Source organism: Strigops habroptila, chromosome 5 (genome assembly GCF_004027225.2).
Source record: "Strigops habroptila isolate Jane chromosome 5, bStrHab1.2.pri, whole genome shotgun sequence".
NCBI classification, from domain to species: domain Eukaryota; kingdom Metazoa; phylum Chordata; class Aves; order Psittaciformes; family Psittacidae; genus Strigops; species Strigops habroptila.
The window spans coordinates 67,305,217-67,328,196 of record NC_044281.2 but is presented as its reverse complement, the minus strand read 5'-3'; the positions used below and the strand labels follow the sequence as shown (position 1 = coordinate 67,328,196).

General features: G+C 59.9%; 3 protein-coding genes across 9 annotated transcripts in view; all 3 read right to left on the bottom strand.

Annotated features, from left to right (window-relative positions):
* Positions 1 to 53: 53 nt before the first annotated feature.
* On the bottom strand, positions 54 to 4,667 carry PYROXD2 (pyridine nucleotide-disulphide oxidoreductase domain 2). Its single transcript, XM_030488102.1, has 16 exons — positions 4,496 to 4,667; positions 4,055 to 4,074; positions 3,754 to 3,847; positions 3,601 to 3,674; positions 3,344 to 3,490; positions 3,062 to 3,215; positions 2,822 to 2,883; positions 2,612 to 2,709; positions 2,051 to 2,192; positions 1,841 to 1,975; positions 1,670 to 1,742; positions 1,401 to 1,557; positions 1,119 to 1,273; positions 886 to 992; positions 676 to 796; positions 54 to 460 (listed from the first exon to the last, which is right to left on the bottom strand). Exons 1-16 carry the CDS (start codon positions 4,665 to 4,667, stop codon positions 390 to 392), a joined length of 1,782 nt encoding a protein of 593 aa, XP_030343962.1. The 3' UTR covers positions 54 to 389.
* A 1,090-nt stretch (positions 4,668 to 5,757) lies between these two features.
* Positions 5,758 to 10,514, bottom strand: HPS1 (HPS1 biogenesis of lysosomal organelles complex 3 subunit 1). Of its 7 annotated transcripts, none has more exons than XM_030488419.1 (18): positions 10,334 to 10,514; positions 10,118 to 10,255; positions 9,909 to 10,051; positions 9,587 to 9,695; positions 9,241 to 9,401; positions 9,056 to 9,158; positions 8,858 to 8,962; positions 8,709 to 8,778; positions 8,148 to 8,308; positions 7,782 to 7,949; positions 7,531 to 7,710; positions 7,392 to 7,459; positions 7,153 to 7,275; positions 6,986 to 7,051; positions 6,671 to 6,815; positions 6,460 to 6,573; positions 6,244 to 6,326; positions 5,758 to 5,982 (listed from the first exon to the last, which is right to left on the bottom strand). In XM_030488419.1, the coding sequence occupies exons 1-18, from the start codon at positions 10,430 to 10,432 to the stop codon at positions 5,820 to 5,822; spliced, it is 2,199 nt and encodes a 732-aa protein (XP_030344279.1). In that variant the 5' UTR covers positions 10,433 to 10,514; the 3' UTR covers positions 5,758 to 5,819. The 7 variants fall into 7 exon arrangements, with proteins under 7 accessions (XP_030344279.1, XP_030344281.1, XP_030344282.1 ...); XM_030488421.1 differs by lacking the exon at positions 8,148 to 8,308 and adding an exon at positions 8,531 to 8,598 and having other exon boundaries at positions 5,765 to 5,982; XM_030488422.1 differs by lacking the exon at positions 8,148 to 8,308 and adding an exon at positions 8,531 to 8,598 and having other exon boundaries at positions 5,765 to 5,982; positions 7,531 to 7,707.
* Positions 10,515 to 10,654: 140 nt separating this feature from the next.
* The window catches only part of HPSE2 (heparanase 2 (inactive)), a 111,083-nt gene continuing 98,757 nt past the window's right edge, over positions 10,655 to 22,980 (bottom strand). The window contains exons 10-12 of the mRNA XM_030488425.1: positions 12,763 to 12,908; positions 11,644 to 11,790; positions 10,655 to 11,561 (exon numbers count right to left, since the gene is read on the bottom strand). Of these exons, the coding sequence (XP_030344285.1) occupies positions 11,396 to 11,561; positions 11,644 to 11,790; positions 12,763 to 12,908 (459 nt within the window). The 3' untranslated portion in view covers positions 10,655 to 11,395. The remainder of the gene's footprint in view (positions 11,562 to 11,643; positions 11,791 to 12,762; positions 12,909 to 22,980) is intronic.

Below are 22,980 nucleotides of genomic sequence, written 5' to 3'. Positions count from 1 at the left end.
CACCCAGGGCTGCATCACTAGGCACAATGCAGATGGCACAAAGAGCTGCAAAATCACAGCAAGAGTGCTCAAGACAGAGCCTGAGACAGGGTTTATTTCCACAGCTACAGGCACAGGCTGAGTGATGCTCACCATGGCCACCCGCTGCCTGGGAGTGACCCAGGCAAGGCTGGGCTGTGGAGTGCTGGGAGCAGCTACGTGTTCAAGTGCCAGCAGCAGCTGGGAGCACACAGGACCTGCCAACCTTCACCTCCACAAAGCTCTCAGAGGCTGTGGCTGCCCTGAAGGGCCTGGGAAGCAAGTTGGGGAGGGACAGGGCTCTGTATGGGGTCAGCACGGCTCACTGCAGCCACAGCCCTGCATAGGTGAAGCTGGTGTCACCACTGCCATCACAGGTGCCTAAAGGCCTCGAGGGCCACATGGGCAGCATTGCGTCCTGCAGCTCCCATCACTCCTCCTCCTGCAAAGAGCAGAAACGGGCAGTGGTGGGCAGCTCCGGACCCAGGAGACAGGGTGCAGGACTGCACCAGCAGAGTTGCCCCATCTCCCTGCCCCCGAGAGGGCAGAGAAAGCAACGGACATACTCCCCACCATGATGCCCTTGCACCTCTTCCACACGTCCCTGCCCGCCTCCTGCAACTCCCCAGTAGGGTTCCAGCTCCCAGCACTGCTCACCAGGATGGGCTCCACTTCCACACAGATACAAGCCGGGAACTGGAGACCGGTAGCCTGAGTAGGATGGTGCTGGCCTGGCAAAGTACAGCTGGTCCAGAGACATCCCTCCATGGAAGATGTTCTGCAAGGAGAACTTTGCATGACCTGGCTGTGTGCTCACCAGAACAGGCACCAGAGTGATGCTCTGAGCTAAGCCAGCATGGTACCCACCCCACCAGGTAGCCCAAAGATCCTCTCCAGGTCTGGGGGTGTCAAGATGTCCCTGCCGATGACAGATGCCTTAAATCCTGGGGCATAGGCTTCAATGCAGTCAAACACTAGAGAGGGATGGAGGGATGGGCATGAGCATGGTGGCCAGTGCCTGAGCAGCTCCAGGGCAGCTCTGTCCGCAGGGAGGGACCAGCACTCCTAGTGTTACCTGGCTCCATGTATGCACTACATACCCGTGTCTGCATATGCATTTCTGGCCTGCTCATCCCAGGGCCGCCCGCCTGCCAGCACGGAGGGGGTGTACTGGGTGAAGAGGGACACAACATGGCAGCCCTGCGGGGCCAACCCTGGATCCAGCGCCGAGGGGATGCAGAGCTCTATCATGGGCCTGGAGGAGCAGGACATGAGCTGGGAGAAGGGGACCCAGCCACCCCAAACCTCTTCCTCTGCACCACCCTCCTTGGCCATCCTGCCCCTTCCCTGGTGCACCATGGTGTGCCAGTGCAGGCTCCTACCTGCTGGAGGGGTGTCCATGGGTGGCCTCAGTGAAGGCCTGGTGCAGGAGGTGGGTGCCCTCGCAGTTGAGATGGATGGAGCACTGGTGGTGGGGCAGGGGCTGGCCGTCGCGGCCATTGGGGGCAGCCAGGAAGCTGGGCAGCCGATCCACCGCCACTGGGAATGGGTGGTGGGAATGGGGAAGCGGCGGGGTGCAACCTCTTGCTGAGCGTGGAGCCAGTGTCCCTCCAGTGGGGACAGCAGCAGAGGTGGCCCTACCAGTACCTACCATTGATCTTAGTGACCGGGGAGCGCGTGTCAACCTGCTGGATCCGCCGGACAAAATCCTCCGGCAGCTGCTCCTGGGGTGGGAGATGCCGGTGCAGAGGCTGGCGGTGAGGGGTGGTGTAGCTGGGGACACCGCCATGCCAAGCCCCCACCAGCGCCCTGCACCCCGTACCTGGGGTATGAGCTCCAGGAAGGTGATCTGGGGGGAGGCGTTGGACAGCACCAGTTTGCTCCTCACCTCCGTCCCGTCCTGCAGCACAGCGCCCTGCGCCCGCCCGTCCCTGCCCAGCAGCACATGGGACACAGCCTGGGCAGGCAGAGGGGACAGACTTCACCAAGAGCATTCCCACTGCCTGCAGACTGCCCCCCAGGCACCCCGTACCTTCTCAGCAAAGATGTGGGCTCCCCTGGCAGCTGCTGCACGGGCGATGGCTTGGGATAGGGCTCCCATCCCACCGGACACGTAGCCCCAGGCCCCCCGCCGTCCCTCCAGCTCACCCATCACATGGTGCAGCAGCACGTACCTGTGGTGGCAGGACCCCAGGTTGGCCACCAGCCAAGGCAACAGGTCTGTCCCCTGCATGGGCATAGTGAGGATGGTGCCACAGCCCCCACAGATGGGACCATGCCAGCTCATGGGATGCCTGTAACTCAGTTACAGGCAGCACCCACTGGCCAGGACTTGACCTGACCTGGGGACGGAGGTGTCCAAACAGCAAAAAGGCTGGTGAGGACCACTCAGGAGAGCCATATAGCAGGGATGGGGGGCAGTCCCTTGCCCAGCCCCAACCCCTGAGGCATCCAGGCAAGGCTGAGCAGGCAGTGGAGGGAGAGGCAGCCAGGCAGGGCATGGGGTACCGGGCTGCAGCAGAGCCAAGGAGCTGCTGACACAGGGGATGGCATGGGGGAACGGTGCAGCCACCCAGAGGGAAGGGACCCTCACCCACTGCCGGGGGTGTGGGGGCTGGCCATGGCTCCAATCACCGCATCAGTAGCCAGAGTTGCCTTCAGGGGCTCTGACTCAAACCACTGATCCAGGATCTGGCCCAGGAGAAAAACAGAGCATCAGGTTTGGGGCTGGGGCGTCCACAGCACCCTCACAGGCAGGCAGCAAGGCAGCTGGTGGCTCCACACTGCCACTGCCAGTGCTCACCTTGGAGATGGGGGCTGTGAGCACCTCGTAGTAGCGGGGCAGCTGCCGCCCCAGCGCCAGCCCTGGGGGTGAGAGGTGGTGTGAGATCTGCATGGCTGTGCTAGGGCAAGCTGCCCGTGCTCAGCTGGGTCTGGTGGTCAGGCAGCAGGACCAAGGTGGGCAAGCTTGCCAGAGCCTGCCAGGCTCCTGAGGAGCCTGTGCCCTGGGAAGGGGCAGCCATCTCCCGGCATCCCAATGTACCTGCCCGCAGCAGGGGCTGCAGGGATCGCAGGGCCCTGAGCCGCTGGAGCAGGGAGCCCTGCCCCAGATCAGCTGTATCCACTGGGGCAGCATCCAGCAGCAGGTCAAGGGCTGACACCAAACCCCCCATGAACACCTCATACTCAGGATAAGCCTGAAAGGCGACAGAAAGGGTAAAACAGGGACTGCACAGTGGTGGGTGCGATGGATATCCTGCCACTCCATGAGCAGGGCAGCCCCATGGGGGCTTTGCCATACTGGGTGTATGTCCCCAAGTAGTACCTGGGCATCCTTCTGGGAGAACTGAGCAATCTGCTGCTGGGTCTGGGCCATGTTGTTTCCCAGCAGGAGGGAGCGAGGGGGATTCCTGTCCTCCAGCAGTGGGGTGAAGGAGTAGGGGTCCCGTGGGAGCACCCTCAGACCATGCCGCTGCAAGACAGGGATGGCAGGGCCCATGCTGTGGGGACAGCCTGGCAGCAGGCTCACCCTGTCATTGTGCCAGGAGGTGCCAGCAGCCAGCAAGGGATGGGTGCCGGTACCTGCAGCTCCAGCTCGGTGTAGATCTGTGGCCGCAGCAGGCTGAGCAGGTATGATGCCCGGGAGAACTTGAAGCCTGAAAGTTGTGGTGCAGTGGGGGGTGCCCATGCCCAGGGCTGGCCTGGGGTGTGGGGACAGGGGACACAGAGGGGTACCTGGCACAATCTCCTCCGTGACAGCCGCGCCGCCCAGCACATGGCGTTTCTCCAGCACGGCTGTGCGCAGCCCTGCCCGCTGCAGGTAGGCAGCCTGCGGGGAGCACAGCATCACACTGCCCGTCCCTCCAGATGGGATGTGTCCTTGTCACCCTGAGCACCCATAACCAGGGAGGACCCTGCTTCCCACAGCCCTGTGGGAGCCCCCAGCTCCATGGACACTGCCACCAACACCCTCCCTGCTCCCCCACTGTCCCCAGGGATGGAGGAGAGACAGCACCACTGTGCTCTTGGTACTCACTGCCACCAGCCCATTGTGCCCTGCAAGGAGAGAAGAAGGTGAGATGAGCCCAGTATTGGAGCAGTCCCATAGCACAGGGCACACTACCATGCCTGGGGTACAGGGCTGCCACAACCACCCAAATAATGGGGTTCTGGACATGGGGATATAGATGACAAGGAGCATTCTCCCCAGTTCATATAGCCCTGGCCCTAATGGTGTAGGGAGGGGGACAGACGTGCTCAAGGTAGATGCACACTGTGGGGATGCAACATGTGCCTGGCCATACCAGACCCCTGCGTCCTCCCTTGCACAAGGAGCATGTCAGGGCTCTGCAATGTGCCCAACACCACTGTGGTCCCCACCTGGCCACTACCCCACCTGCCTGCCCTTGAGGAGAGGGCAGCATGGGGTCCCCACCGGCTCCTACAGCCCGGCACTGGCTCCCTCGCCCTGCGTTACCTGCCCCGATCACCACCGCGTCGTACTCCCGCTGCAGCTGGCCCGCAGCATGGGCCAGCCGCGCTGCCGGCGGCGCTGGGGAAAGGTGCCAGCCCCGCAGCCAGAGGGAAGCGCAGCCCCTGCCCGGTCCTGCCCAGTGCCGGGCTGCCACCACCCCGCAGCGCCCGGCCATGGCTGCGCCGGGCAGCCTGGACTTTGCTTGCACAGCGGAACTTTTCTCAGGGCTTCCGGGCACGGGGGGGGGGGGGGGGGGGGGTCGCAGAGGTCAGTTCAGGACCAATCACTGCCCCACTAGTGCTGCCTGCAACAAGGCACTGATCCTGGCAGAGATTTGCTCAGGGCTTGCAGGGGGACCGGAGACCAGCCCCAGCGCTTAGGTGACAAGGTCAGATCCTGCCTGGTGCTCAGCAGGAAGGTGCTGGGCAGGGAAGTGGGGGCCTGAAAGCCCCCCAGCCCCTGTTCTGCTCCAGGAAGGGCCTAGGGACATGTGCCTGGTGTAATGGGCCAACAAGCACTGCAGGACAAGAGGAGCTTGGCCCGCCTTGAGCAGGTAAGCCCAAAGAACAGCCCTGAGAGCAGTGGGAAAAGGGGCAGCTTGGGGTGAGCTTGGCCCCAACTCAGTGCTGTTGCTCAGCAGGGCAAAATTCCTGCCCAAAAGAATGGGGCAAAGGCCCTGCCATGGTCCAGTGCTCCCTGAACCGCTGCCCCCAGCCGTAGTGAGCAGCATGGAGTGACAAGGGGCAGTGGCTGCCAGCGTCCCTTGGGGCTGGCCCCATCCCCAGCGGTGCCCAGAGGGCTTGCATGTACACCAAGCCCAGACATGCCTGGGAAACACATCAGCTGCCTCAGCCTCTCTTCATGGCTGAGCTTGGCGTTGGGGCTGACTGATGCCTGGAAGTCCAGGTTGGGGTCTGCACCTCCCCAGACCCTGCCCAAGCCCTCAAGGGCCCTGCACCCCACATTTGGGGACAGAGGGGAGGGGGGCGCACCCTGGGCCATTCATCCACACAGGTTTGGCTACGCTGTTTTGTTCTCTAGCCAAAGCCTGTCAGCAATGCCAAGCTACTGCTATAAATCCTGCTTTGGAAACACACGTTTCAGCTAGATGGTGATTTGCCAACAACCTCTCAGTCCCACTCTCCGCCTGTCCCAGAAGGCTGCTGGGTGCCAGTGAAGCCTGTGGGGAGCCGGGCTGGAGGACAGGAAGGTTGCCCATGGCTGCCTGCAGGCGCAGCCAACAGCACAGACACCGAGAAAGCCGCCCATGTGCCGGGAACACCCACAGCCCCGCTTTAATCCCAGCCCCGAGGTGGCTGGAGGCAGCTCAGAGCAGAGGGATGCGGGAGGGTTCCCAGAGGCGCCGGGCCAAGTCACAGGCCTGCTGGACCACGAGCTCGGAGGGGATGATGCCCAGGTGCACAGTCAGCAGCTCATAGCACTTCACCACCTCTGCCTGGTGGTTCTTGCTGTAGTAACGCAGCAGCTTCCTGGGGAGGAGAAGACGGGGGCTCAGCAGGTACAGTGCAGACTAGCACCCGCCTTCTACCCACCTTCCCCCTAGAAAGTCCCTGGCAAAGACACAGCGCCCATCTACCGGCAGGACCACGGCACCAGGCTGAGGAGATGGGCTGGTGCAAGCCTTGTGACACCACAGCACTGGTACCATCCTGCAGTGACATCCCAGTGAGGACAGCATCACTAACAGCCCTGGGCCCTGGTGCCAAACAACAGAGCTGGGGACTGCTCACCTGTAGTAATCTCCTGCCAGCATCCCAATGGGAGCAGAATCATCAGAGAGAACTGGCATCTCCATCACCTCCAGCTTGTAGCCCTGGGGAGAGATGACAGGGAGAGGGCAGGAGCAGGCAAGAGACTGCCAAAGAGCTGAAGCCAACTGTGCCTACAGCCCTGCCCTGAGAAGGTGATGGGGAAGAGGGGCTCACCCCTTATCTGGTCCCACATACCAGCTCATTCTCAAACCAGAGGAAGTAGGAGCAGCAGTAGTCGCCATCCTGCAGCATGAGCGTTGTGTAGCCCTTCTGTAGGTACCGCCGGGCCAAGGTGATTAGGGACCAGACCTGGGGGACAAGGGGCACTTGAAACCTGAGCAGAAAACCCTCCAGCTACCACACCCTCCTGGGCTCCCCGTCCCACCCTTAGCCCCACGAGCAGTACCTTCCTCTTGATGAAGGTGGCAAGGGGGCCCTTGCCCAGCTCTGAGCTGGACTTCTCTGTGACGCTGAGTGATGGTGCCATCATCTGCCCGGCCGTGCGGTCCACATAGACAAAGTGCACCAGGCCAGGAAAGTCCTCCAGATACGTGGGGTGGGTTAAGGGTGTCCAACAACTTTGGTGCCTTTCCAGGACAGCTCCTTTGCCCACCACACTCCTCCCCTTGAGCCCAGTGATGGGGGTACAGTGTCCCACTCCCACCTCCCCCTGGGGGACCCCTCCTTGCCGGGCTGGGTTCCCAGCCGCAGGGACGGGTATGACACCATGGTGATATTGCGCCTGCTCTTCACCAGCAGAAAGTCCCTCCAGTCCAGCAGCTTCTCCCTGCCAAGAAGAGGCACTGTGAGAGGCCAAGACCCCCCAAGCCCTAGCAGAGCTGGGTGTAGGGCAGCACCCTGGGGATGCTGGCCACCCCATGCACTCACTTCATCAGCTTCTGGGCACGGTCCCGCAGCCCCTGGGACAGGCTGTGGCCAGCGGAGGCCAGGAAGAGCTGGCGGTACACAGAGCAGAGCTGCCGCTTCATGTTGGTCACTGCCTGCAGCAGCCTGAGCCGGGAGACACGGATGCTGCTGAGTTTGGCCCCTGAGTCCCCAGCACCGCAGGGACAGCCACACTGCCGCCCGCCTGCCCTGAAGACTTTCCCTGGTCACCCCGTACTCACTCCAGGAAGCTCCCAGGCTCAGTCCGGGAAAATATCTTATTCTTGAAGTCCACCCAGGTGTTCTGCAACTAGAGAGAGAGCAGGCTCAGCATCAGGCAGTGGGGACAGCAGGACAGAGCCCTTGCATCCCCACTCCCACCTGGATGTCCTGCCCGCTCAGCTTCTTCACAAACTTGTCCATGCGCTGCCGCAGCTCAGACAGGAATGGGTAAGATCGTGGGGCTCCCACCTCTGGCCCTTCTTCCAGCTTCTTCTCCAGCACCAAGAAACCATCCAGCAGCTGGTACAAGGTGATGGCCACCTGAGTTGTGGGGCCCTGCTGGGGAAGGGAGATATCGGTGAGCCAGGACCCAGCACAGCATCACATCCCTCACCTCAGAGTGAGCTCACCTTGGTCAGGAGGATGAGGGAGATGCCTGGCCAGAGCGGTAAGCAGTGCATGGTGTGTGGCAGCAAGGGGCAGTAACCTTCCCGCAGGTTTGCATCCAGGAAGATCCTCCTGGGGTTTGAAGCTTCAGGGACCAGAGGTCCCAAGGTCTGGAGCAAGTCCTCTGCCATCTGGGGAGAGAAAGGAGATGCTCAGCCCCCAGAGGGATGAGACAGCCCACACCAACCCGTGACACAGCAATGCCCTGAAAGCTGTAACCAGGCACGACTGAAGCAAGGGAGCTGGAGAGGCCACGTGACAAAAGATCAGCAGTGAAGGAAGTGCCCAGGGGCCCCAAAAGAGCAGCAAGTAGTGGGGAAGCTGCTTACAAAGACACAGGCTGCAAATGCCCTACGCCGAGGCTCGCAGTTGCAGAGAGTGTGTGAGGCTCCATGGCATCTGTCAGGGAAGCAGCCCAGAAAGCCCAGAGGCAGCAGAGGGAGACACCAGACTGCTCTGAGGCAGCCCCGGCCCCTCCATGCTGGCAATTCTAGACAGGGAGACAGTAAGCAGTGCCTCAGAGAGGGCGGTCAGAGCTGTCAGTTATGCACAACGTGGGGGACACAGGGCACACCCCTAGCCCTAGAGCCTGGGGCACCACAGCGCAGCGCAGCACTGTGTGATGAGTGTGACGAGTGACAAGGAAAAGAGACTGCAGAGAGCACCAGGACAGGCTGAGGAGCCAGGAGGGACTGCAGGACGCCTTGCTCACCTGGACATCTGCAGCATCCACCTCCCCTGTGCTCAGCATCTCAGCGCCCTCTGACCAGCTCTCACTGCCTGCAGGGAGCACGGCAGGTCGCCCTCCCTGCCAGCCCCACATGCAGGGAGGGGGTACAGGGCAGGGCTGGGGGGTACAGGGCATGGCTGCTGCCCCACTGGACACTCACCCGTGCTGTGCCTGCCCGGAGAGGGCTCAGGAGTGTAGTAGACCTCAGGGACAGAGAGATCGTCTGTATCCTGCCAGGTGGAATGGCTTGGTCAGTGATGGGAGCGATGTGGACAGCCCAGCCTGCAGGTCCCTATCCTAGGGACTCACCTGGTCATCCGAGTCCTTCTCTGCAGCTCCGTGGGAGCCAGGGCTGCTCATGGGGATGCTCTCACTTCTCTTGGGTCCCTGTGGGAGTACCTTCTCTGCCGTGGGCTTCCAAAAAGAGGGAAACAACATAAGCCCTCCAAGGCATCACCCCATGGGGGCACCCCGACCCACTGCCCCCCACACCCTGCTCTGGAGCACCTGGGGTCCAAGCTCCTCCTCGGCGCTCTGGCTGGGGTACAGGTCCTGCACCAGGAGGATGAGGACAAGCAGGTCAGCGGGGCGGACGGAGCTGGCGTTGCGGCTGCAGAACAGACAAGGGAAGGATGAGCCGGGAGGGTGATCCTCTGCGGCTGCTCTGGGGAGGGTGGTGGGGCTGGGTGCACCTGGAGTAGAAGGCCAGCAGCTTGGTGTGCACCAGGAGGAAGGCATGGCACACCTCATCCCCGCCGCGCTCGGGGCTGGAGTTGATGTACTGCACCACCTGCTGCTCCAGGAACTCGATGCACTGCTCGCACAGCTGAGGATGGATCAGCCGTTCCACGGCCTGGGGATGCAGGGAGCCGGGAAAGCTGCTGAGCCCCAGACCCAGCCACACAGCCCACAGCTTCCACTGCTCCAGGGAGCTGCCTCCAAGTCCCCAGCCAAAAGCTGTTCCCCACATCCCAAGACTCCATGCAACTGCACACCCCTGGGATGCCCCAAGGCGAGGGACACCCCAGGGCATGGTACCTCCACTGCAAAGCTCTGGTCCTCCTCCCGCAGGTGGCTGTAGGTCTCCAGCAGGCCCCGCAGCAAGCTCCAGACACGCTCCCGCTGCTCTGAATCAGCCGGCCGCAACCTGGAACAGCCACAGAGTGAGAGCAGAGATGGCTGTCACCTCCCCGGGTGGGAGACACACCCCAAAACCCAGCTGCAGCCCAGTACGCAGGGGGTTCTGCTGCAAAGCGGGGGTCCCAGCTTGGAGCCACCCGCTCCCACCCCCTCGGGGCTCCATGGAGGCAGCTGCCCCAGCACTCTGGGGTGCCAGTCCGTGCCGGCCGTGCTCACTCACTCCTTGCGGATGAGGTGGGAATCGAGCGTGACGAGGCCGCAGTGGACCTCCACCAAGCGCCGCAGCACGAACAGCGTCCGGCGCAGGTCATCCTCGCTCTCCGTCCCGTCGCCGTTCACTGCGATGTACAGGCAGTCCCCAAACTGCAACCGGCAGCGGGGTTAGGTCGGGGCTGGCTGGGACGCTCCGGTCCCCGGAGCCGGTCCTACCATGTGCAGGACGTGGAGGTGCCGCCCGCCCTCGGTCGCGAAGCAAGTGTAGGTGTCGGCGAGCTTCTCCAGCAGCGCCGTGCAGGAGATGATGAGGGGGGCGAAGAGGGTGTTGAGGCTGTCCTCCAGCGCCGGACCCTGGGGCACACGCTCCCGGGTCAGCGGCCGCGCACCGCGCACCCCCTCCACTCCCGCACCCGCCCAGTCCCGCCCCACCTGCCCGCCGTGGGGCGGCCGCAGCCGGCGGAGGAAGGCGGCATCAGCCCAGTAGAAGAGCAGCTCGGCCGCGGTGCTGGCGATCAGGACGCACCGCATGGCCCGGCCCGGCCCGACCCACGGCGGCGGCGGGGGGGCACCGGGACCGCGCGGCTCCGCCAGCCGCGCTCCGCTTCCTGCTCCGCGCGCGTGACCGCCGCGCCCGCAGCGCCCCCGGCGGCCCGGGGCGGCACTGCACCGCGGAACCCGGTCACCAGTGCCGGGGCTGCCCGCTCCTCCCCGCCGGCCCCAGCCCGTGGCGGACAGAACACACCGGCGCGGTTGACAGCCCAACTTTATTACACCTCCGGTAGCCCCTCGGCGCGCCCCGGCTGCTCCTGCCCGCGACACCGCCCCTCTCCCGGGCAGGACACATTCACCGGCCGCCGCTCCCCGCTCGGCAGGGGCCGGGGCTGCCCGCCGACCCCGCCTCCCGCCGCTCCGCTCCGGGCTGTATAATTTAATTCTCAGCATTTCCGGCCGCGGCCCCTCGCTCCCCGCCCCGCGCGGCCCCCGGCGCCCCTCCTGCCGGCAGCATCCCCGCGCCGGTCCCGACCGGGCTGGCGGCGGCAGAGGGAGCTGCTTCCATGCGCTTGCTGCATCGGCAGCGCTGCCCGCCGCCCGGGAAGGTGCAGAGGAAAGGGGGACCTGGCTGCTGGAGGGTCACCCTGACGAGCCCGGGATAGGGTGCCCATCCTGGGCTCTATCAGCGCGCAGCACCCCAGCCCTCCCCAGCAGCCGGTGGGCACCGGATCCCGGGTGCTTCTTGCAGCTCGTGGGACGGATCGCGGCAGGCCCTGCAAATTCGCCATCGCACCGCTCCAGCGGGATGGTGGCCGGGGCCAACTGGAGCTCTGCAGGCACAGGGCAGGAAAGAGTGCCAAGCCGGACGGTGCGAGGACAATGGCACATCACGGTGCCCGCCCGACGTGGCCCGGCTGTGCGGGCTGCCGAGGAGGCAGCGTGTCCTGGGGAGTGTGCAGGGGCAGGAGCGGCGCCGGCGGGTCCGTTCTGAGCCCCGGGTTACCGGTACCGGCAGGCCAGCGCGTTCACGTTCTTCACCACATAGAAGCTCATGGTCAGCGGGGGGATGACCAGGGTGCGGCCAGCCCGCAGCGGACGAGGCTTTAGCTCAGGGAGGGTCCCATCGTCCACCATGGCCAATGGCTGTCCATTGAGCTGGACCGACCTGCAGGACCAGGAGAGGGTCAGCGTGGTGGCATCAAGGACAGGGCAGTGGTGGCAGCCCCAGCCACCAGCATGGCACTTACTTTGAGTGAAGCCCGTCCTTGCCGTAGGGCTGCAGCAGGTACTGGTGGACAATCTTATCCCGCAGCGTCCCCGCCAGCTTGATTTTCTTCCGGGATCGATGCAGGTTGATGATGTAAAGGGTGATGGACCCCCGGACGTAGTTGTGGCTACAAAGGGGAAAGCAGGAGCTGAGGACTGTGCTAGCATGTGCCCCAGGAACATTGCCTCCAAGAAGGGGCTTGGGGGTCTCTAAGAACTGGCCTCATGCAGCCATCCAGAGGGGACATCACTGTCCTGGCTGTCCCTCCACAGGGAGATGCCACCTCCCCATCTCGCAGCTCATCTCCACAATGACACCTTTCCAACCTTAACCAGGAGTGGCACAGCTCGAGAGGGTGCTGTGCTGCTGTCCAGGGCAGAGTGGCAGTCTCGGGACAGCTCCTCCAAGGCCTTGCAATGAGGAGGCTGAGAACGGAGGGGAACTCTGTGCACGAGTGGCATCTGCCCCCGCCACCCCGGGCACCTAACTGACAGGTCCAGACACTGATCCTCTGTCCCTGCCTAATCAGGCAGCCCCAAACAATGGCTATAAAGCACTTTGCACCTGTCAGTTACTGGACAAGGTTTCCTACTGAGCTGGAGGCATGTTGAAAGCATCTGGACTGTGTAAAGAAACAGTCTCTCCTCCTCCACAATAGCAACTTGTGTCTGCGGAGGAGGTGGCTGCCCCCGCCCGGCTCGCTGGGGCGCTTTCAAAGACCTTATCAGCGAAACAATAACCAGGCCGGGCTCCCTGGCAGTGCGGGCTGCGGGTAACCCGACCGACCGGGGGCCCCTCGTGTGAAATCCACCCTCTTGATCTCTGCTGCCGGGGCTGCTCCGTGGCCACCGCACCGGCCCCGGCCGGCCCCGTTCCCAGGCGCGGGCTTGCCGTGACTTTCATCGGAGGCATCACAGTTCCCGTGCGCTCCCTGTGCTGTGACAGCGGCCAGAGCAGCACCCGAGTGAGTCCTATGGGAAGGCAACCCACCTTGCTCAGCCCCTGGGCTCCTGCCCCAGCATGTCCTCGGTGGTCCCCATATCTTGAGGGTCCCGCTTATCCCCAGCCTCCAGCCCTCAGCCTCCCTCATCCCGCTTACTTGTGGTAGCTGGTGCAGTGAGCATAAATGCGGAGCTTGTCACGAATGACCCTGCCGGGCCGGGGCTTCCTCTGGAGACCAGCCACATGGATTGCCAGCACCTTGGGACCGATGAGGCGCTTGTAGAGCAGGGACAGCCAGTAGTCCTGGGGGACAAAGGGGACAGTCAGCAGCACAACAGCCCCCCTGACTCTCAGTGGGAGTGGGCACGAGAGGAACCCTGCTAGCAAAATTTTGGCTGCTGGGGTGAAAACGTGTGCCAGAAGTCTGCCTCGGGGTGACCTTTTTTAATGCACTGCAAGCCCAAATGGCATCACTGTTTCCAGGAAAGAGTTTAAGAGAGGAGTATATTGCTCTGCCTACACTGAGAGACACCGATACCCTCTAAAGGAGCTCAGCTTTTGGCTGGGCTGTGGAGCGTGGAGAGCAGCATGGATGCCCTTGCATGCTCCCACAGACCTGCATGTAGCCACACTGTGGACCCGTGCAGCAGCTCCAGCTGATGCACATGGGATGGTGATGTCTCTGTAGTAGACAGGTCACCCTCAACCCCACTCTCTACATGGGGCTGGAACACACCAGAGACCTCTGTGCTCTCCAGCTCTGTTCATGGCCACACTGCTGAGGGTGCTCCACTTCCCAGAGGTATTTCTCCTGTGCAGTTAAGCACCCATGAACATAGCACGGGAAAGTCAAGCGCTCGAGAAATAGAAACTGTTAATCCCCTGCACACATGCGTTAATGATGCAGCCCTTAATTACATCACCACATACTACTTTTTCCCTCAGGGCACAGCCTCGCTCGGCACACAGGATGGGCCCCAAGCCCTGGGGAGGGAGGTGAGGCTGTGCAGTGACGGAGGCCGCTGCCGGCAGGGCCCCCCACTCATCCGCTGCAGAAGCTGGGAGGTGTGTGGTAAATGAAGCAGGGTTGTGGGAAGGGAAAGGCTCAGACACTCGCCTGCTGTTCTGCAGGATGGGACTCTGGTCCTGCTGCTGCTCTGGGCACCCTGGGTGATGCTGGAGAGATGGAGCCTCTCATGCTGCCCCTCTGGGTGCTGCATCTGGGTGCATTGGGCAGCGCCTGGGTGCTGGGGCATCTTTGCACACATGAGTACTTTGGATAACCCCCCTCTGTGCAACCCTGACTGCCTGCCCCAGAGAAATTGGGATGATCCCCCATCCCTGTGGGCAATGTTGAACATGCAGCAGTGGTGGCCACACCGGCACCAGGGGCTGCTCTGCCTGGCAGCATGTGACCCACGCAGTGAGGAGGGCTGCTGGTGTGGAAAGGAGCATGGCCCAAGCGCCTTGTGGCTCTGCACGCTGCCTGGAGAGGCATGAGAAAAGCCCTGCTTGGTCACGATGGTGCCAGGATGGGGTCTACAACCCCAGAGGGGCATGTTGGTGGGAATGGGGTCTCCAGGGCCCAAGGCTACAGGGCAGGATGGGCAGGTGGAAGCACAGATCCCTCATACATGTATCCAACCCATGGGCGGGAAGCCCTCAAAGAGCCACTATTAACAGGCATTTTGGATGGAGAGGCCAGGAGGTGAAACACAGAGCAGTGCCGCAGCAGCAACTGGCACGAGGCGAATACCCACTGGCCAGACCGCACTGCCATCCCATCATCTCTCCAGCCCAGCTCAGATGAAGCTGACTTGTTCCAGCAGCACTGGGCTGGCCTGGCAAAGACCCACTTCCTGTGTAAGCTTTTGCCATGGCGCTGGAGGAAAACCTGCCTCCTGCTTTCCTCTTGCTGCTCCCAGCCAAAACCACGGGGCTTTGTGCCACACCAGCCTGGTAACTGCTTCCCCTCCAAACCCCAGGCCCTGGAGGAGATGCCAGGGTGAAGCGAGAAGCTTGTGCACACCAAGGAGGCTCAGCCACGAGGCCGAAGGTCCCAGAGAGGTCAAGCAGCAGTGGCTCAGTACTGTAGACATGTGTTGTCCCTGGGGCCCATGGGTCCCTGAGGCCCATGGATCCCTGTCCCTGCTGGCTGGCAGTACTGCCCGGCATCCTGGGGATATCCCTGCCTGCACCATGCTGCAGGGGCTGTGCCAGCCTTCTCCTGCTGTGGGAAACTATGCTATGCCACCCTGCTCAGGCTCACTGCAGGCAGGAGAAGCAGTGCCCGGCACACTCCTGGCTCCCCGGGGAGCCATGCTGATTCGTGAGTGTCACTGGATGAGTAATTGAGTTTATGGCAAAGCCAACGGTGAGATTGCACAGCCACATGGCCCTGAGTTAAAAATAAATGAGTTTGCTGCCTTGAGCTACCTGTCAGCTCAGGCTCTCAAGTCTCCCTAAGCAGCCTCCTTGCAGTTTCTCACCTCCTCTTATATTTCCACTGATGAGATGCTGCTTTCATTCACAAGTTATGGGAGTGGTAGAGGCCAGAGACCTCATGGCTACCCTCAAGATTTCCATATGTATCTCAATAGCTGTTCTGCAGGGGGCTTATGATGGCCTTGTTGCAATGGAGAGCTGACACCAGCAGGCCCAGCCTCTGGCTGAGCACTCATCCCTCTGGGCAGAGTGCTGCCCTCGGGGTTTGCTGCTTCGACAGCAGTGTCCCTCCACTCTCAAGGCTCAGCATCACCAACATTTGCAATGTGGGGGTGCAGGGAGCTGCCCAGCCCCACAATCTGCTGCCAAATCTCATGTCTTGGCATATGCTTTTCCCAAGGTCACTCTGACAAACCCTGCTCCTCTGCAAAGCTGGGGAAGCTGACCCTGGGGCTCCTACTGTGGCAATTCACAGGCAAAGCTATACTGTTCTGCATCTCCTGGTCTGGGCACAAGGACACGTGCTTGCCCCTCTGGGAAGCATTGGACACATTTTATGAGCTTCTGATCCAGCTAAGGGTACACAGCTTTTCTAAGAAAACCCATGCAGGTGCCATGAGATAGGTTAAGGCTGTCAGCAGTGATGCAGGGTGAGCTGTTCTGCAAAGTGTGAGATGACCACCTCTGAATGTGCAGCATTTTGGTGCAGGCAATGCCCCTAGGGGAGCATGGGGGCCAACCTGTCCCTCCAGCATCTGCAGGAGGTGAGGGAAGAGCAGTGATTTCACCTCGCCTTGCTGGCAAGGCTAGCTCCGAAGTCTCCATTTCGAGAAGGATGTGGAAATACCAAAGAGAGTTCAAAGGAGGGCCAGAAAAACAACCTGGGACTGGAAAAGGAGTCATCAGCGCCAGCCTTGAGGCACTCGAGCTCTTCAGCTGGCTGCAGGGAAGCACTGAAGACGGCAGCAGCTTTTCGCATCACCACGAGCCCGTTTGCAGCAGGGGCCAAAGTCACATTACTTGCAATAAATTACCAGGAGCTGGTGACGCTGAGCACTTGGGTGATGGATTACACACACACCTAGCACGATGGAAAAAACCCCGCTGGGGTGGGCACTTCCCGCAGCTGGACCAGGGGGTGCTTCTACCTCTGGTATGGGTGAACCCCAGCACAGGGGCTGCTGGGTACCTGCAGATGCTGGCTCCTGTTCAAATGGGGACTAGCCTGAGAAGCAGTTGCTCTTGGAACCTAGCTTGTGTTCCAAGGATGGCTTTTCCAGCGGTCAGTGACCTCTTCCTGGACCTCTGACAGCACCTGGCATCCCCTCCAATATGTCAAACCCTGTGCAAGTGTGGCCCCCAGGCTGGCAGCACCCATATGCCCCGTGCAAAGACAAGTGCCTGCCTTACAACACAGTGCCAGGCGTCCTGGCAGAGGCAGCCGTGGCAATGCCCAGCTTGATTTGTGGCTCCAACCAGTGCAACAGCAGAAAGGATTTGGGTTTTGGAGTCACAGAGAGCTCATGTGAGGGCTGAGCCAGCAATACAGCTGTAATGGCAGAGGAGGAATAGCAGACAGGAGACTGGTCTGCTATTAGTTCCATGGGAATTGAAGGGAGCTTTCTTGCTTTAATTACTTTGCAGACCCATTAAGCGGTGCTGCCACTGCAGCCCCCAGAGCTGCGGGCAAGGAGCACCTGAAGGCAGAGCCATCCTGTGCCTCAGGACCAGGTCTCCTGCCCAGGACCCCTGATTTACAGGCAGGAGGATGCTTGTCTCAAGTGAGTTGATGTGCAGAGCTCAGGCCAGCCACATCTTCTGAGCCATTTGGGGCCAGTGAAGACCCACAAGCTGTCCACTAGATAGGGAAAGCCCAGGCAGGGACCCAGAAGGTCCCACTGGATCTGTTTGCACATTTTAATTCATTACAGGCACTTTTAGATACTTCAGCTTTTGGAAACAAGGCTGATTAGGCAGACCTTCAGACAGACCTATTAACTAGAACCTCCCATCTCCAGAACCATCAGGAAGGGCACAGGAGCGTATTGCCAGTGCCCTCTCCCAGGGGCAGCAGACAGCTTTACAGCCCACGAGTTCAGCTCTGTGCTCACCATGTGTGAGAAGACGTTGCCATAACCAGAAAACTGAGTAAGGGAGCTGTAGCCCTTCAGTCTCACAGGGACTGTCACCAGCAAAGGCAGCCAAACTCCAAATGAGCGGCTGCCAACCCTTGGTGCACAGCCTCCTCTGGCTGGGGCTGTGGGACACGGCTCTGTGACCCTGTGTCACCACCAGCATCAACTGACTGCTGCTGGCCCTCCTCCTCTTCCTCTTGCTTCTTCCCTCTTCGGAAGCTGCCCAAGCTCTTCCTCCATCCCTCAGGCACACTTGAGTTTCACCAGACTGTTATAGACTGCTCCATTCCTGCACCTTCTCCTGCATTTTTCTGCAGTCCTGCAACCCATATGGCGATAACAGCTGGCTGGTCTGCCTTCCTGTACATCACAGAACCGACCGCTTTGCTCTTTTATCCCTCTGTAGAGCCTGCGGCTTGTTTTGGCAAAAGCATCTTCCAGAAAAGTAGTGATTGTGGTTGTGAGGGCTTGGAGGGATGGAGAAGCTGCCACTTCCCAGGGAGTCCCTTCCAGCAGTTAAACATCCGCACTGTTAAGCACTACTCCTTATTTTCGGCTTGAATTTGCCTGGCTTCAGCTTCCAACCAGTGGTTCTTGTTTTCTCTTTTCCACTAGATTAAAGAGATCCTCAGCATCCAAAGCGTTCTCCCTGTGGAGGTCCTTACATCCTGTTCAAGCCATGGCTGGTTGCTCCTTCAGCAAACCTGGACGAATGCCGCTGTTAACATTATCCCTGAGTTTTACATGCTTCTTGGACTGTGGGAGCTCGATGCTTTCTCACCCAAATCCTGTGCAGGGTCCTGTGACAGAGGTCCCCAGCAGAGTGGGGCAGAGCCTCCATCCAAAGGGAACACTTGCTGAAATCAAAATGATCAGCTCTGGGAGCAGTCACTGATGCTGTCCTCACAGCTCATGTGCACCTATCCTCACATCGGGGATGTGAGCCGTTTGCCATTTTGTGTGTGCACCCTCCTTGTGTGGAGGTCCTGAAGACCTGAGGGCCTTCTCAGGTGAGCAGTCTCCTACAGCATTTGCTGCCATACTGGGGTAATTTACAGGTGTGCCCTGAGCATCATGGGGACACTCCAGAGAGAGTCTATGAATGGGGAGCAAGACTCCTCCCAGCCCCAAATGAGACGACTTCAGGCTGCCAGGAGCTGGTGGCATCAGCAGGGAAGGATGGGGCCAGCACTGATGGAGATGCTGCAGCAAAGTCTCCCCTTGCCTCTTCCCTCTGCTCTGACTACACTTCCCTGTCCCTCCTCGGCAGGACAGACCCTTGGTTTGATCCAGGCACCTGCACCTATGAAAGGATCAGCTGACACTACTCAGTTCCTTTCTTGCTTAGCCTTGATCCCTGCGGGTGCCCACCACCAGTCCCCCGGAGACACTGATGTCTCTGCCTGGGTATCCATTGCTTTCACCGTGCTGATCCTCTTCCTTCCTGCTCTAACGGCTATGAACGTCTCATCTCACACCACTCTTTCCTGCATTGCCTTCCTCCTTCACATCTTCCTGGCAGCTTTCTCTGCTGCAAGCAGTCTAGGCTGAAGTGTGACATGAGGGTCTGCAGTCCTGAAGTCCTGCACCTCAGTGCCATTCAACTAAGGAGGGAGAGGAGAGGAGTCAGGCACAGTGAGGGCGAGCAATGACTCCATTAGCCAGGCTAGGAGCAGCTCCATAGAACAGAACAGTTGCTGCTGTGGTTGTGTTGTGCACTGTGTACACTTATGGGAGCTTTCAGCAGGCTGGCTCTTGTCTAGCCCTTTGGACTGAATATCTACACGTGGTTAGGGAAAGGAAACCAGGTCACGTTTTATAACAGCTCTGCAGGAAGTCCCAAAGTGCAGCACATGGGGACAGCCAGGAGAGTTGCTCCCATCCCAAACAACTGCTTATGTGTATGCTCCCATGGGCTCGGAGAGCAGCGTTCTCATCCAATGATGCCAGCAGCACCACAAGCTCTGTGTTTGGGGTGAGCATCAGCTATTCATCTTACAGCCCAGGGTCTTCCCCAGGGGTGCCAGCAGCACAACCCTCCATGCCTCCGATAAGCATCATGCCTTCCCAGCCTTCAAGCTGCTACCCTTTGCTCAGCCCCCCTCCGTTGTCTCTGTTTCTTCTCATTTTCTCCATCTTGGAGAAAGACCCAACACTGACATTAAAGGCAAAATTCCTGCTGTGGAAGCAGCAGCCACAGGAATTGCTGCTGGGCACTGTTGGTACCAAGGGGACAGCCTGCCCAGACACTGGCGAAGTGACAAGTGGGAAGTGGCCCCTGCCTACTGCTGCCCTGTGCAAGCTGGCCCCCAGCGCCTCCACCTTCCCAGGGAGCTGAGCAGATGGAGGAACAGCCAAACCTCTCTTCTGTCATCACCTCTCCCTAACAGGGACCAGGCAATGGAGGCCACAGGAAGGGAACAGAGTCACTAGATCAGAAGGCTTGGAAATCAAATGCAACTTCTTTGCTGCTTTGTGTTCTGCTGCTGCTTTTCACCATAATGCGACTTCCCTCCCTCCCGCTGACAAGCACCAGACCACCCTGGGAAGGGTCTTGCTCTCCCACCTCCTCCACGGTCCCGGGATGGCTCTGCCACTGAAGTAGGCAGGTCACTAGCATGGTGCCTCTGGGAGATGTGGGCACTTGCTGTATCCATCCTATCAAGGACAAGATGCTGCTGCTGGTCCCGGGCAGAGTGTGTGTCTGCCCCAGTCTCTGGTGCAGGAGGAGCAGCCTGGCTCTGGGTCTGCATATGTCCCGCAGCTCCGGCGGGTGGGTGCCCCAGCTGCTGGCCACAGCATGGCTTTGATGCATTTGAGAGTCCAAGCATATGTACTTCAGAGACTCTTTTATGGTGCACTAAGAAGGAAAGGGCCCTGAATCTGCTGTGACAGCAAGCAGAGTTTAGGTGCTTTATTTAAATCTGTCTCCTTGTCAACAGATAAAACAAGCCTCAGAGCAGAATTATGGCTCCTAGAAGGCTGAATGCAGTGAGGGTGCAGAGAGCAGAGGATGACAAGGTCCTGGAGACATGGTATGGTCATGGTTGAAAGGATAAGGCAGTAGAGGGGATGCCCTGCTCAGACCTGCTTCAGGCACTTGTGCCAAGGCTGGCGGGGAGATTTCTGCAGGACAACACTTCCACTCTGCCCTTCAGCAGGCCATGCTCCGGCTCCACATAGCCTGGGAGAGCCTTTCTGCTCTGCACAACTGCCCTGCCTAGGATTTTATCCTTCCCTCCTGTGGCCTGAGTGAACGTCCTGTACACATCTGCCTGCTCTTGCCTCTCCCACCCTTCCCTGTCTGCAGGCATCGCTCCCACGAGAGCCAGTGCTCCAGCGTGTGGGGCAGATGGGGGTGCCAGACGCCCGCGTGGCAGATTTGCGGTCACCAGGAACAGTTTCCATGTGTGTGCAGGCTCCATTGGACCTGCTCCCTCTCCCCACCCCTTGTCGCTCCCAGGCTTGGGACCATGCCTCGTCCTCTGCCTGCGCAGCGCATGGCACGCTGCAGCCCAAACCTCCCATCAGCGACCCCAAAGCCAAGGGTCCCCGCTGAGGGGGACAGCAGCCGCAGACCTACCCCTGGAGCTTGTCCGGCTGCATGTGCACAGCACAGTGACTCAGTGCTGGGCGTGCAGATGGGCCGGCACAGCAGCGGGGCTCAATTCCCCCAGCCCCGCAGCCAGCTGGCCAGGCTCGGCGGCAGGAGCGGGAGCGCTTGCAGGAAAGGGCTCTCTGTGCGCTTCCCCCTATGCATGACGGGTGTCCTCTTTGCCTCTGGACACTGCCCAGCGCAGCAGCCCTGCAGCCACCGGTCAAGAGGATAGCAGGGGAAGGATGGGCACTGACGGGTGAGGACCTGGCCCCGCAGCCCTGGCCTGGGAAGGGCCCCCTCCTGCACAGCGCAGGGGAGGGAGAGGCACCGTCCGGGAAGCGGCTGGGGCCTCCCCAGCTGCAATTAGCAGCGTCTCCCGCCAAGCCAGCTCAGCTAATGAGCGCACCGGGGAGCGCGTACGTGCAGCGGGAGGGAGCGTGGCCGGAGGACCTGCTCACGCCCCTGGCACCCAGCACGGCACCTCACCAGAGGGCCCCTTGCGTCTGAGCATCCTCAGACCAGGGAGCCCAGCCAGTGCCCTGCTGGAGAGGTGCTCAGGATGGGTCGTGCAGGTGCCGTTGGTACCAAACTGTCAGGTGCATCCGAAGGATGCGGTTTGCACCATGGCTCTGCGCTAGGGACCCAAGAAATGCTGGGGAGAGCCATAGCCTGGCACCGAGCTCATATGCACCGGGGCTTTTATGAAAGCCCAGTTAGGAAGGGGACACATCACTAAGGACAGACCCAATCTGAGCCCAGGGTCCTCTCTCCTCCAGGACAGGCACTAACTTTCCCACTGAGTTCATCGGTGCCTTTGGGCTAAGCAAAGGAGGTGAAAAATCACTTGCAGCATCCAAGCATCCAACCACAGCACTGTCAGGCACAGACCTTTGCACTGCTGCGATGCTTTCTCAAGGACGCCATCAATTCACAGGCAATATCACATTGTCTTCTACTACCACAGCTGAGCAGGCAGCCCCTGCCATTGCTTCACCCTGTGATCCCTCCAGGCCTTTCTCATGCTGTGTATGAAACTTATACACAGAAAAGAAGTTTTAGCATCTACCCGACCCCTCATCCACAGTCCTTAGGAGAAAGTCCAAAAGGAGCTACAGTTATCAGGATTTCAGCTTTGGCTTTTCCATGGGGTTTGTGTTGCCCAAGTTTTTCCACACATGGGTATAACGTTACAGCACTGTGCATTAAAGGAGCAGAAATCACTACCAAGGATGGATGAAAAAGAGGCATGGTTGGAAGAGCATTCCAAAAGGTCCTTAACATGCTGTAACAATCTGAAGAGAAAGCTCACACTTACCTGTGTGTGTGTACAGTGTATATAGTCCATCTCTCTCTCCTTAATCTCTCTCTGAAACAGTCCAGAGGGATGCAATACGATAAATATATTGCATCTCTCTGGACTGTTTCAGAGAGAGATTAAGGAAAGAGAGATGGAGTATGTACAGTGCGTGCCTGAAATGAGCCTAGACCTACTAAATGCCAGAGCAGCATTTCAGAGGCACTGGCCTGTGAAGAGCAAATGTCAGTGCTGCTCCTGCCCTCCTCCTCTCTGCTTCTCTCTCCCACGCATATATAGATGGGCTTAGGGGCAGGCAGGCAGACTGATGCACCTGCAAAGGGCTTTATTTGAAGGGCTTCTCAAGCACAATCCCAGACTATTATACAGCTTGCTGCCCCAATTGCTCAGAAGAAAAAGCACTCCAGCCATACATTAAACAGTTCTCTCAAAAATAATGAAGCATTATAACACTTGAGCTCTTTTGCATGAAGGTCAGCTGGAGCATTTCTGTTTCCCCAGCCTGACCACATCTGCATCAAGGCCAGGGAACCTCATGTTGACCAGTTTCTCCTGCTCTGCTCCCCATCAATCCATCAAAAGAAACCCATTTCCTCAGGTCTGCACCTGGAAAGAGGCTCAGAGAGGTGGCCTCACCTTCCCCTGCTGCAGCATCTGTTCTTCGCATGGGACTTTGGTGGCATCACCATCAAAGAGGAGAGCCCAGGATAGACCAGCTTAAACCTCTGCTTTCATGGTTTCAGTGCATCCTTGACTGAAAGCAGCTGTTCCAGGTGCTCATACATTTCCCATCAAAATGGCCAGAGTTTACAAGTTTGTTTTCAAGCCAAGGTTAACAGTCAGAAAACACAGAGCGAACCTCACCAGGCTGCCTGGGTTTGC

What these genes read in the sequence shown, in the direction of transcription:
- PYROXD2 (XM_030488102.1), bottom strand. Translation starts at nt 4,667, where the DNA reads ATGGCCGGGCGCTGCGGGGTGGTGGCAGCCCGGCACTGGGCAGGACCG. An exon ending in GGCACAATGGGCTGGTGGCA is followed by an intron (nt 3,848 to 4,054) that starts GTGAGTACCAAG and finishes TGCTCCCCGCAG; the next exon opens with GCTGCCTACCTGCAGCGGGC. An exon ending in TCTTTGGGCTACCTGGTGGG is followed by an intron (nt 797 to 885) that starts GTGGGTACCATG and finishes TTCTCCTTGCAG; the next exon opens with AACATCTTCCATGGAGGGAT.
- HPS1 (XM_030488419.1), bottom strand. Translation starts at nt 10,432, where the DNA reads ATGCGGTGCGTCCTGATCGCCAGCACCGCGGCCGAGCTGCTCTTCTAC. An exon ending in CCCTCATCCTCCTGACCAAG is followed by an intron (nt 7,711 to 7,781) that starts GTGAGCTCACTC and finishes TCCCTTCCCCAG; the next exon opens with CAGGGCCCCACAACTCAGGT. An exon ending in GAGCCTGGGAGCTTCCTGGA is followed by an intron (nt 7,276 to 7,391) that starts GTGAGTACGGGG and finishes CTCCCGGCTCAG; the next exon opens with GCTGCTGCAGGCAGTGACCA.